Raw genomic sequence first — 13,698 nt, 5'->3', positions numbered from 1 at the left:
ATTATTAATAAAATCTAGGGTATAGCCAGAAAAGTAATAAAAGAGTATTTAGATTGCTAGAGGAATAAACTAATAAGGTATAAGCTATATAGAGAGCTATAACCTACTAAAACACTAAAGAGGCTATAGGAAGTTATATTATGGGACTTTATTATTAAGTTACTAAAGTTAAGAGATTCTATTACTGGATAAGAGTATAATATAATCTTAGTAATAGTAGATAAGTTAACTAAGTAGGGCTACTTTATAGCATATACAGAAGAAATCTCAGCGGAAGATATCGCTGGAATTTATATTAAAGAAGTATTTATAAGACATAGAGTATTAAATAAGATTATATTAGATAGAGATCTAAGATTTATAGTAATATTTTAGGAAGTATTCTTAGTGGAATAAGGAGTTAGAGCAGTAACTTTTACTATATATTATCCGCAGACAGATAGTTAAATAAAAAGATTAAATTAGACGCTAGAATAGTATTTAAGATATTATATTAATTATATATAGAATAATTAAGTATCGCTATTACTAGTTATATAGTTTATATATAATGCAACACTATAAGAAAGAATAGGCATATTACTATTTAAGGCAAATTATAGATATAAGCTAAGAATATCGTTGTTACTATAATAAGCGAAGAAAATAAGTAGTATAGCTAAAGAAAGAATAAAGATACTAATAAATCTTTATATAAACCTTATAGAATTAGTAAAAAAGGTATAAGAAAGAATGTCACAGTACGTGCGGACTGTCAAGGTACGATGTACGAGGTGACTGTATATGATTGACAAACGATGTCGTGTGAGGATCTATGTACAGAGGTGAGGCGGTATATATGTGTCGCTCAGGGGTCAGGTCTGTGCTCGTGTCACAGCAACGCCGAGTCATAACAACGTGTCAGGTCAGTGCCGTGACAAAGAATAAAAAGGTATTATAACGCTAAGAGATCTAAGGGACTAGATCTTAAGGAGGGGGATAAAGTATAGCTACTATATAAAATTTTTAAGAGTCAACGACTAAGTAAAAAGTTAAACTANNTTAGACTAGGACCTTTTAANATTANNTAAANNATNTTACCGGTTATATTTAAGTTAAACCTACTAGCTAAAATTAAGATCTACCCTAAATAGTATATTATAATGCTAAAGCCAGTATATAGGAATATTAAGCTACTAATTTATAAAGTAGATATGTATAGAGGATAAGAAGAAGATAAATAGTAAGTTTTAAAAATTATTAGTTATAAGGATATTAATAACAAAATATAATATAAGGTTAAGTAGATAGGCTATAATAAGACTACCTAGGAACTACTATAGAATTTAAAAAATGCTATAGGAAAGGTATAGGAGTATTAAAGGAAAACGGGTTAGGTAATATTAAAAAGGAGCTAAAGATAAAGGGATTAATTAAAGGTAATAGACGAGCTGGATTATCTAAGGGATCTACTACTAGTATATTCCACCTTAACTTAATTAGAATCCTTTTTAGCCTCCTTAGCCTTAAGTTTAGATAGACCTTGCTTTACTAAATAAAGCTCTTTTAAGTGTACCTTTTTATACACTTTTACTAGACGGCTTAGGCGAGTATAAGCATCTAGTTAAGCTTTTAGAGCCTAAGACGCCTTATTAAAACGACGCTAAACCTTAGTAAGGGCCTTAGCTAGCTTACTCTTTAGTTTTTTAGCCGTTACTAATACGCGTAACCCTAAAGTAGATTAGATAAGGAACTAAATAGTTATAAAGAATAATAAAACGCGTATACTTAGCGTTAGAGATAGATTAAATATTATAGAATAATTATATATTCGCTCGCGTATACTTAGTATAAGAAGAAGGTTAGTAACTAGATAGAGCTGCGATTATAATATATACTAACTTCTTTTCTATATAATAAGAATAGGACAGTATAACTTTACTAAGGGAAAGAATAAACGTTACTAGCTAGTTACAATAATTAGATATAAAAGATTTAGTAAAAGGCACTAGGAATAATAAAGGTTATTAAATTAAAGATGGGAATGCTATACCTCTAATAAACAACTTAGAGATAGGAGATATCTTTAAGGATAAAGATAAAAAGGAGGGGGATAGTGTTATAGACCTTATATTAGCAGTAGTACGACTACTAAAAAGGGATATAAATAGGTTAGTTAAGATAGTATGGGAGGCACTAGAACTAATTAAGCTATAGGATAAGGGGTAGCTAAGTTATATAGTAAGTTACGTTATAAGTTTAGAACGTAGGAACGTAGGAATATAGGAATGTAATATACTGACGTATTAATATACTAATATACTGAACACTTTATTATAGGGAGGAGTTATATATTTAAGGACGTACGGTCTCTATAGGTAGTTTCTCTTCTTTATAGTAAATCTTAGAATACAATTAGAGTTAATCTATTAGGCAACTACTCCACTAGTTATATTTACGTTATTGACTATTCTATACCTATATACCCAGCCCATTGATAAGTCTACCGTAGTATTTCCTATAAGGCTTTATTACATATACCGCTGCGTACTTTAGGAAGAAAGGTAGGAGATAAAGCTTGTACAGGCTGTATCTAGCGTATTTATAATTACGCGGAAAGCTTAGTAGGTCTTTCTCCCCCCTCTCTTACTTAAATTAGTATAGCCGTACCTTAGGATACTACAATTATTAATTTTATACTATAATAAAGATTAAAAAAATTAGTATAAAGCCCTAATCCTTACCTAATTAGGCAACTATATATTAACTTCTAGTAAATAGTAATAGCCGCTTAACTACTCCCTTGCTAAAAGCATATAAATTAATACTTTCTTTCTACCTCTAAGAAGGCCGACGCCCTCCACCTACTCCTCTTTAGCGAGCGCCTTTAATCTATTATTAAGGAGACTAGTGTTTATAAAACGACTATCTATACTATAGAGGGCAATTTTATAAGATATGGAAGCGTTATAGCGCCCTCCTTTTGTAAGCTTAGGCGTCTCTATAGGATTAGCTAGGCCGATAAGCGCGCGGTAATAGAATGGATAAAGAGGGAGGGCAGGATAAGATCGTCTACTAGCTTACGATAGAGTAAAGGATTATTATCTCTTAACCATTAGACTCGCGTATATTAAAAAGGAATAACTAGACTTAAAAGGAGGCTCGTCGGCTGTCGCTCGCTAGTTAGTCTCTTCGGCAACACTATCTTAAGGACGTTAGCCGATTTGACGCAGAGGCGACGTTAAGCACCCAGGGTATCTGACGAGACCCTTGCTCTAGGTAGAGGCTAGGTTATACGACTAGAGGCCTTAGGCGGTACTAAACACCAAGAAAAAGTCAGTATAGACTTCCATTATACCTAAATTCAGGTTTACCGACTTTTTAAAATAGTAAAAAATTAATAGTAGTGGTATCCCAAGGTTCGGCCATACAAATTGAAAGACCTGCCAAGCTTTCCGCGCAATTATGAATACGCTAAATCTACGATCCACACAAACCCATCCTCGTTAATTACACCTGTATCCCCTGTCTTCAGCCGCCCGCCCCCAAAAGTCGCCTCCCTCGCCTCCGGATTCTTCCAATACCCCATCGCAAATCTGTGGACCACGGTTCGGACTCCCTTCCCCTCATCATCCACGATCATGATTTCAGACTGCGGCATGACAACACCCACGCACCTCATCGGCGGGTTTCCTCCGCTGGCATGGCGCACACCCCGCACGTCGTCTCCGACATACCCCCGCCTAGGTAATGCGCACGCCGAACCTCTGCTCCATCTCATCATGCAGATGACGGCCCAGCGGTGCGACGCCGCACAGGATCTCTTTGACGCTACCGAGGTCGCATTCCGCGGCCTCGGGCCGCTTCGACAGCGTGACCATGACCGGCGGTACGGTCCGCAGCCGCGTAATGCGGTGCTGCCGGATCAGCCGCAGGTACTCGCCCAACTGGAACGCCTTCATCACGCGCACGGAGACGTCGAAGCGGGTGGCGAGGAGCACGGCGAAGAGCTGGCCGAAGGCGTGGTACAGCGGGGGGAAGTTCAGCCAGCGCTCCGCCTACATGAAGCCGAACATGGAGGCGATTTGCTCGACGTTCCAGATGATGTTTGAGTGGGTGACTGACGATGGCAGCGGGACTCTTCTTTCGTAAGTGATGGCTAGCGCCATCTTTCGACGTCTTCTGCTGTGCCCATTATGCTTCGCCAGTCTTTGAGTCCCTGAATTGGCGCATTTTCTTCGTCTGAGATGAGATATGTGTGATCCCTGGACACTCCTGCTTGGGCCGCTGCTGGGAGAGCAGTGCCAATTAAGGTAGGATGCAATCAGTCCATGTTGCTGTAATATTTTACACTGATGGTCAACAAACCATTAGCAGTGCACGCGGGGCTTGCCCTAGGGAACGCTACTCCAACGCATAATGTGCCTAGATATGATACTGGGACGAATATGTGGTTTGGTGTGAAAACAAGAAGTGTGTCTCCAGGTTTGAGTCCAAGACGCCGCAGGCCAAAACCTATGCGCTTCGCCCACGGAATCAATTGCCTCGGGGACAAAGAAGAGCTGCCGCTCTCAGCATCAAGCCATAATGGCTTATCTGGCAGTTCCGAACCGACTGGGAAAGCCAGTCGAGGATATTGCCCTCTCTTACATTGAGGTCCGGGCGGAGTGATTTGATTGGCATGATGCGAAACTTGACACAGTTATTCCGCATAGCCACCTCTGCTAAGGCGCCGATCACCCTACCAAGTCGTGGGCTAGTTGCCCAACGATCAACATGTTCGTCCAAGTGCAAGCAAGGCATTGGGATAAAGGAACGAATTGACCACAACATGAGGAGGAGATGGTGGTGGTAGTGATGTATTGAACTACGCCGAACCAGAGCTAGACTGATAGACTCTCTTTAGCATGTGATATTCTCTGCATCATGCATCGGGAAATCGTGCATCTTGCATTGTTGACTAGTCTTTGAAGTACAAGCTGCGAGGCCACGTCAGGCGATCGACTGACAAATCATTTGCGCTTTTCCTCCGTGTCCACGGAGATCTGTCGAACGAACTCATGTGTTTGATTGATCTATGAAATAAAAGAGACTATATATACATGGTGCAGGTGCAGGCAACAGGAACAGTAACAGGCAACTGAGACAACCCGTCTCAGGTCGACAGGATCAGATTTACTTTTATTATTCAGATCCATTTAGATCTATTAGATCTTAGACTCCATCTCTTTCTCGAAGACTCTGGCCCTATGTTCGGTGCAAACTACTTTTATCTGGATCCGGATCTCAAACATGTCCACCCAAGTAAGTTTAAGGAAGCAAAAACCGCCACTGACAGCGATACCTACAAGGATGGCGATATCGTTGAGGCTTGGGATCATGTATTCCAGTGGAATAAGTACTGCGTCCCTTTAAGAAAGTGGGAGGAGTGGCGGAATCTCAGCGATGATCTCGCAGACGCTGCACTTCCAGCTATTCTAGGGGAGGAGGGTGGAGATGGTGGCACAGACTTACTTTCGAGGTTAGAATTTGCGGCCACACAGCCAAACCCAGATCCTTCTGTCCAACGTTTCTGGGCGCACTTACATTCGGGTCTCGAACAGCCTCTATGGCCGAGTAGGGAGCAAGTCCTTCGTGGCCAAGCTGTCTTTCACCGTTATGCGCCGCAGATCCTAGCGTCACTCCTTCATTTTAGTCTTTCTAGTGGCTTTTCGTCACCACGAATCTCTAGGATATTGAATATTGCGAGCTATCTTGCACCTCCGATGGAGTCTACACCGGAAGGCAAATTTCCTCGCATTACCAAAGAGAGTAATGACCGTAGTTTTCAGCGCCTGATGGAAACCACACAATGGCTAGTCGACTGTATGGGTGAAGGTGCAATGGAACCAAAGGGCGCTGGGTGGTCTTCTACGGTAAGAGTAAGACTTCTGCACACCATGATGCGCCAGCGGATATTAGAGAAGAGCAGACGTGAGTGGGAAGCTACAGGATTCTCCCTATATAACGAGAAAAGCGACGGCATTCCGATCAGCCAGGAAGACATGATTTCGACACTTAATTCCTTTACCAGCGCACCCCTACTTTGCATGGTGAAAACTGGCATTACGCCTTTACCGGAGGAATGTGAAGATTGGACCGCACTCTGGCGAGTGATTGGCTATTATCTCGGTAGGACATTTCTCTAATCTTGTTGTATTTGCAATAGATGGTGAGAAATAGGAAGTTTGAAACTTGATATATACGTACTATTTTTTTTATCTATTACTCCAAATTCCCACAGTTTCTCTAATTTAATCCTATTCTTTCCTAACAAAGATCTAGGCATTAAACAAACTATACTCGGGAACCATTTTTCGAATTGGCAGACAAACAAGTATATGGGAGCAAGTAATATTGTTTCAATGTTTGCCGGCGAGGCTGACCCGCCTCCTCCCGTAGGTGCCCAAGACCATGCTATTTTCTAGGTTTTACTCACATAGTCCCACAGTGTCACTTCCCTTTTGAGATGGGTTCGATTCCCGATAAGAATCGTGTTAAGCGACTAACACCGGAGAATCCAAATGCTGATGGCTACGTTACTCCTATAACGCTACCAGTCTTGTTCTGCATCTGCAACCGGTGGCCAGTTCCTTTTAACTTTGCGCAGCATTGTACAGCTGCTCGCCATCTAATGGGAAAGACGCTGAGTGACTGGTTGTCCGTGCCGCGAATAACTTTCCGCGACGAAGTCGAATACAAAATTGGCATGACATTGACCAATCTGCCATCACGTTTTGCGCGAAACTACCGACGAGGATGGGATGCGAAGCGAAGAGATGCTATGCGGAGAAGCGTTGAATCTGCCGTAAGACACGAGCTCGGAAATCGTATGTTTACCTCCCACAATTACCAGAAAGCGTCCTAACCGTGCAAAGGGTCGAGCAAATTTCGACCAAGAGGCCCGGATGCCTTTATCCCTATCAAAGAAGGAGATGAATTTGCTGGTATAGAGCACAATCGTGACACCCAGGTTGCGATACATGAATGGTTTGTCCTTTATGGCGAAGTGATGCTCGTCGCGATATTTGTGATGTTTTTTTGGCCATTACTATTGGGTCCACTGGTTTTATATTTTCTTTGGAAGAAGTTGAGTCAAGCCGTTACAGGATTTAACTGAGAGACATCAAAACTGTAATATGGTCTGTAAACAATCAAGGACTGACAGGGATCGCTGTCCTTCTGTTCCAATAGTTGGTGTACAAACTAACGAAAATTTTGACCTGAGTCTTTGCTTAATAACGCTTAGTAGAGCTCCGCGTAGAGATTTTATATAGATCTTCGTGCAGAGTCTTGTGCAGAGCTTACGTAGAGCCTCTATATAGAGCTTGTATTTAAACTCCTTAAAGGCCTTGTAGATAACTTCGTGCAGAGCTTCTGTATTAAACCTTACAGGGGAAACCCCCTTAAACCCCCTCTTACCGCGTGGCTAATATACTGCGTGGTAGAAGCTTTATATAGACTTCTAAGGGGGAGACCCCCTTTACCCCCCCTTATAGAGCCGTAGAGCTTTATAGATCTTTTAGTTTGGTTTATTTGTAGGGGCGTTGTGGAGGGCTTTAAAGGTGTTTGCGCAGGTGTTCGTGCAGGCGTTCGTGTAGAGCTTTGTGTTTGTAGAACCTTCCTAGTATATTAGTGCTGCGTATTAGCAGAGCTTTGGAGCTTTAAGTAGAGCTCTAAGTAGAGCTTTAAGTAGAGGTCCTAGAAACTTGATATTTATTACGTGTATTCTGCTATATCTTACCGCGCACTTTTTCGTTTTAACAATATCGAAGCTGGATTGGCAAAGTTTGAAATCTGGGACCCCAAAGTGTAGAACACTCGCAAACTCGTACTAATTATGGAAGTTATCTCAACTAACGTGTTCTATCAGTCATCCGGTAATATCAGTCATAGAACACGTTAACCTTACTTCATCTTATGTCAGCATCTTCACGGCTGATTCTTCAATGCTACAATTTGTCCAGCGATCTTTTTGAATTGGGTTAATTCTGGAGCTCCGTGGTGGAGCCATAGTTTAATTGGAGTGGATCTTATCAATTTGATTGATTGGATGGAGTGGATTCGAGGCCGTGGAGCTCCAGGGAAGGAAGGTGCGTGCGTATATCACGTGTGACAAGAACCTTTGTGCTCCGTCGTTGACTCAGCATGCTCAGACCAAGAAACCGATGAATATCCGCTGCGCGGATAATCGAATATCCGCAAGCTAACCTATTCGATCGATCCATCTGTTTCTTAGTCTGAGCCACTTTGGCAAGCTTTTGGAAGCCGAGCCGCTCTATTTGTATAAGGCAAACCATTAACTTTAACGAAATTAATGTAAGCAACTACTACGTCTATTATCCTGTTAATACCTACATTAGGATCGCCTTAATTAGCTCTCTAATCGATGGATTTTCCAGAACTAACTGCTAGCCATAGGTGCTCCAAAAGGCGTCGAAGAAACCCCTTTACTACGGCTCTGCAACGGCTCTACATAGCTCTACTATTGCCTATATATAGTCGCCCATACAATCGTCTATACAAACGGCTCTATATTATCTCTACGAACGGCTTTGCATCACCTTTATGAACGGCTCTATAAACGGCTCTGCAACGGCTTTGCAACGGCTCTACAGCAACTTTGCAACGGCTCTGCAATAACTCTATAATGGCTCTACAAATGGCTTTATAAACAGCTCTGTATGGCTCTGCGACGGCTTTATAAACAGCTCTACAATGGCTTTATAACGGCTCTATAACGGCTCTGCAACGGCTCTGCAATGGCTCTACAACGGCTTTATAACGGCTCTATAATAGCTCTACAACAGCTCTACTACAGATTTACTTGTTGCCCATATATAGTCGCCTATACGGTTGTCCGTATGAGTAGCTCTACATCGTCTCTATAAACAGCTTTGCATTGTCTTTATAGACGGCGCTATAAACGGCTCTATAAACGGCTCTACAAACGGCTTTACAACAGCTCTGCAACGGCTCTACAAACGGCTTTACAACAGCTCTGCAACGGCTCTACAACGGCTTTACAACGGCTTAACAAATAGCTCTACAATAGCTCTACAAATAGCTCTACAATAGCTCTATAAACGGCTTTATAAACGGCTCTACATGGCTTTACAATAGCTTTATAAATGGCTCTATAACGGCTCTATAAATAGTCTACTTGTCTAGCGGAGCTAGTTTTAAGCTTTTAATAATAAACTACCCTTTTTATTAACTAATACTACTAAAGGTAGAGAGGGCTTAAATATATAATAAATAAATATAGTAGATAGAGAGTGGGTGGTTAAGATTAACGTGTCGTTAGTACGGATATTGCTAATTGTTTACTTTGGTAAACTATGTAACAGCTATTTTAAAATTAATGTTAGGAACGGGAAGGCGGGGAGATGTTACGGCACTGGCAGAAAGCGGTAGCTATGGTAGACGTTATGGTAGACGCAGGGCTTACATAACTCTTACGTGACTAGGGATTGTATATAACTCCTCGCGTTGCTACTTGTCCTTTCCTTTCCTTTTCTCTAGCTTTAGACTCTTGTTTATGGACAATCCAATCGTACAGGCTTACGCGACCCTTTTGCCGTGCTTATGTCTCGATTGACTAAGTTGCTAACATTATCTAAAGCTTACTCTACTCTTTCTTCTTAAGAAGGAACTTAAATATATCTATAAGAACACAGAACAGGACCCTAAGGACATTAATAGGACTATAAGGACAGGACCTAAAAGAAAAGGATAGAATCCTAAGGAAAGAACCTATAAGATACGCATAGACCAGAACCCCTAAAGAAATTACCCGGAATTACCTAATACCCCTACCACTATGCTATAAACCACAGTAGCAGGTAAAGCAGCTGTAGGACCCTTAAATACTTTAGACAAAGAAACAATTAATGTTTTAACCCCCTAGGCGGAGCTTGCGGCTACTAATGCCGAAATTAAACAACTGCGAGAGCTGCTTAAAGCCAGAGATACCCCTATATCTAATAATGAGTTATTATTAGACAACTAAAGACTTACTATAGTCCTTTAGGCCCTATCTTAGCGCCTTAGTGGACCTATCAAGGTCTATATAGTACTAAGGCGGTCAGTAAAGGTCGTGGATCCCCTACTACTTATAGACGGAACCGACCCTATATTTAATAATTGGAAGCTTTAATTACGGGATAAGCTTAAAGTTAATATAGACCACTTCCCTAACGCCCGAGCCAGAATAGCCTATGTTTTTGGCCGTACTGGCGGAGACACCTAGACGCATTTACGCTCGCGATATACTAAAGATTTAGTAGACCCCTTTATCTCTAAAGAAGAAATAATTAAATACTTGTCTTCTATTTATAAAGACCCTTTTAAAGTATAGAACGCCCGCCTTGGTTATAAAAGCCTAAATATAAAAATAACGGAGACCTTTTCGGCCTTTTAAACCCGCTTTCTATACCTAGCCGGATAGGCCTAGATCCCCCAGGAAGACCTATTGCTAGACCTCTTTAATAAGCTTACCCTAGACCTACAGCGGGCTGTATTGCTAGCTTATACTATAGTATAGACGTTAAAGGAACTTACGGACTATTGCCTAGCTATTAACTAAGGCCTCTATTAAATTAAGGTATGCGCCAACCGGCTGAAAACTAGAAACCTTATAAACCAGGCCGTAAGTACTGCGAGTACGGCAAAGACAAACAAGGTCCTATTAATTTAGAAGGATAGTATGGAGCCGGAAAAAGAGGAACCCTAGAGGAAGACTCCTCTTTAGGGTTAAAAGGGATTAATATATTACATATTGATCTAGGTCGGCTAGTTAGTGGAAGAAGCTGCACTATCCCTTATACTTTATTTCGTAATAGATATTAAGTTTTAACCTCTGCTTTAGCTAACTTAGGAGCAAATGCCTTTACCTTAATTAACATAAAGTACGCTGCAAAACTAGCTGACTTTTTAAATGCACCCCTTAAAGAACTGCCTAAACCAGTCCCTATTCGCGGTTATAACGGACGGATAGAACTACCTATTATTACTATCTTATGGATCTACCTCCGCGTTAACGGACGAAGGTAATATAACATCCCCTTCCTTATTATGGACCTTGGAAGCTATAATATAATTTTAGGGAGAAAATAGCTAGCCTATTTAGGCTTACAGCTTAACGTACGGAATAGGTAGCTTATCTAGCCCGAAACTATACTTCTAACGCCTTCCTTTATAAAAGAGATTAGTATTATAATGGAAAACCTTATACGGCCGTAGATAAACACCGTTTACTAGGCCGATGCGACGCGTAGGGACTAGGCTTTTAAGAAGGATATATAGCTTAATCCGCAACGGATCTGTATACTACGCCGCCCCTAGACTGCCTATGTTACACCACCCGCACCAAAGACTTAGGAAGTTAGTAGTGGCCTAGCTAAGTCCCTAATAGAGAATTTAGGCCCTACGCAGCTATAAAGAAAGGCTAGGGATATTAGACGATATACTAAACTGATAGACCGGAAGGATAACTTATAGAAAATGGAACGTAAGCTAAGGAAGACTATAAACCCTATACCGCAAAATACGGCCCAACGAATATCCGTAAAGAAACCTATAGACCTCCCGCTAGTTAATATCTGCTATATTAGCGCTATAGGATTCTACCAAAACTTGGTTTAGCCTAATACCGTTACCTTTACAACTAGCTTATACAAAATTAATTAGATAATTAAAGAAAAAGAAGCCCTAGCCTAAGAGAAAGGCGAGCTTATGGATAAGGAGCTAGTAAAACAGAAACTGCCCCATTAATACCAGAAATTTAAAAATACCTTCTCTAAAGCAGCGTCTAATATACTCTTACCTCACCGACTATACGACTATAAGATTAAAATTAAGCCGGATAAGGTGGTTACCTTTAGCTATAGCCCCCTTTAATAGCAATCTACTGCCGAATTATAGGCTATAAAGCAGTATCTTATTAATAACCTGGATAAGGGCTTTATTAAGCCTAGTTAAGCCCCTTTTAACTTACCTATTCTCTTTACTAAAAAGCTAAATAGAGGACTTCGTTTCTATATTAACTACTATAAGCTTAATAATTTAACCCTTAAAGACCGCTACCCACTGCCTTTACTTAATAAGACTTTAGCCTAAATAAGTAGAGCTAAGATCTTTACGAAGCTTAATATCCGCTAGGCTTTTTACTAGATTAGGATAGACCCTAAATTAGAAGACCTTATTACGTTTTAGACCCGTTACAGAATATATAAATATAAAGTACTGCCTTTTAGACTAACTAACGGACCAGCTATATACTAACGATATATAAATAACATACTATTTAATTACTTTAATGACTTCTGTATAGTATACCTGGATAATATTATAATCTACTTTAAAAACGAACTGGAATATAAAGAGTATGTCTATAAAGTCCTATAACGGCTTTAGGAAGCTAGCCTCTAAGCCAATATTAAGAAGTTAGAATTTAGTGTTAAGCGTATAAAGTACTTAGGGTTTATTATTAATATAAACGGGATTAAGGCAGACCTAGAAAAGATGGCCATAATTAACTAATGGGTACCCCTAAGGACCGTAAAGGGGGTGCAGTTATTTTTAGGGTTCTATAACTTCTACTAACGCTTTATTAAGAACTATAGCAGGATTGCCTAGCTACTAAGCCTACTTACCTATAAGAACCGGCCCTTTTACTTTAATACCGCATATAGGCAGGCCTTTAACGAGCTTAAGAAACGACTGGTCTCTACTCCCTTACTCGCCTATTTTAACCTAGAATGGCCCTTAATGCTAGAAACCGATACCTTAGATAGTATTATAGCTAGCGTTTACTCCTAAAAGCAGATAAACGGAGAATGGTACCCTATTACTTACTATTTAAAGACTATAGTAGATACGGAGCTAAACTACCCGATTTATAATAAAGAAATATTAGCTATTATTTATAGCTTTTAGCACTAGCGAGTATAGCTAGAAGGGACCCCTAAACCTATCTAAGTGGTTTTAGATCATAAGGCCTTAGAATATTTTATAATAATAAAAGCCCTTATAGCCCGGCAGGCGCGCTAGGCGGATATCTTATCTTAGTTTAACTTCCTAATTATATATAAGCTAGGCGCTACTAACTATACGGATGCTTTTATAAGATATAAACAGGACCTAAATAACCAAATGGCCGCGAAGATCTTATTACAGACCTAGACACTACTATAACTAGAGTACCTTAACCCTTAGATACGGGAAAAACTAAGTACTAAATCTTTGAGCGCTAAGATATATCCTATCAACCCCACGGAATTTAACCTTATTAATGAACTACTGTAAGTAAACCGTACGGACCCTTTTCTACAGGAGTACTATAAAAAGGCAAAGGATGTTACCAGCCTATAGTCCCTTAAAAATGGACTGCTTAAGTACTAGGAACGGCTAGTAGTAGTAAAAGAATAGAACTTACGAACCCGGCTTATTACCAAAGCATATACCTAGGTCTCTACGGCCTACCCCAGAAAAAATAAGACCTATAAGATTATTAGTAACCGTTACTACTGGCCCGGAATAGTTATAGATATTAACCATTATATACGGAACTGCAACAACTGCTATAGGTCTATAATTCCACAAGATAAGACCCCAGGACTATTAAAGCTACTCCTAATACTAGAGCGCCCCTAGCAGCATATCTCTATAGATTTCTAT

At 40.2% G+C, this 13,698-nt stretch overlaps 2 protein-coding genes across 2 annotated transcripts; both read left to right on the top strand.

The window, feature by feature from the left end:
- Positions 1–3,620: 3,620 nt before the first annotated feature.
- K441DRAFT_677912 (uncharacterized protein) lies at positions 3,621–4,091 on the top strand (the record flags this gene model as incomplete). The annotated part of the gene is made up of 1 exon (XM_067651114.1): positions 3,621–4,091. The coding sequence occupies one exon, from the start codon at positions 3,621–3,623 to the stop codon at positions 4,089–4,091; it is 471 nt and encodes a 156-aa protein (XP_067503573.1).
- Positions 4,092–5,622: 1,531 nt separating this feature from the next.
- Positions 5,623–7,181, top strand: K441DRAFT_660902 (uncharacterized protein; the record flags this gene model as incomplete). The annotated part of the gene is made up of 4 exons (XM_067648787.1): positions 5,623–6,150; positions 6,304–6,416; positions 6,470–6,848; positions 6,897–7,181. Coding segments are annotated over exons 1-4 (1,136 nt in total), but the record flags the coding sequence as incomplete, so codon positions are not given.
- Between the last annotated feature and the right edge of the window lie 6,517 nt (positions 7,182–13,698).

Source organism: Cenococcum geophilum (genome assembly GCF_001692895.1).
Source record: "Cenococcum geophilum 1.58 unplaced genomic scaffold K441scaffold_24, whole genome shotgun sequence".
NCBI classification, from domain to species: Eukaryota; Fungi; Ascomycota; class Dothideomycetes; order Gloniales; family Gloniaceae; genus Cenococcum; species Cenococcum geophilum.
This window is presented reverse-complemented; position numbering and strand designations above follow the sequence as displayed.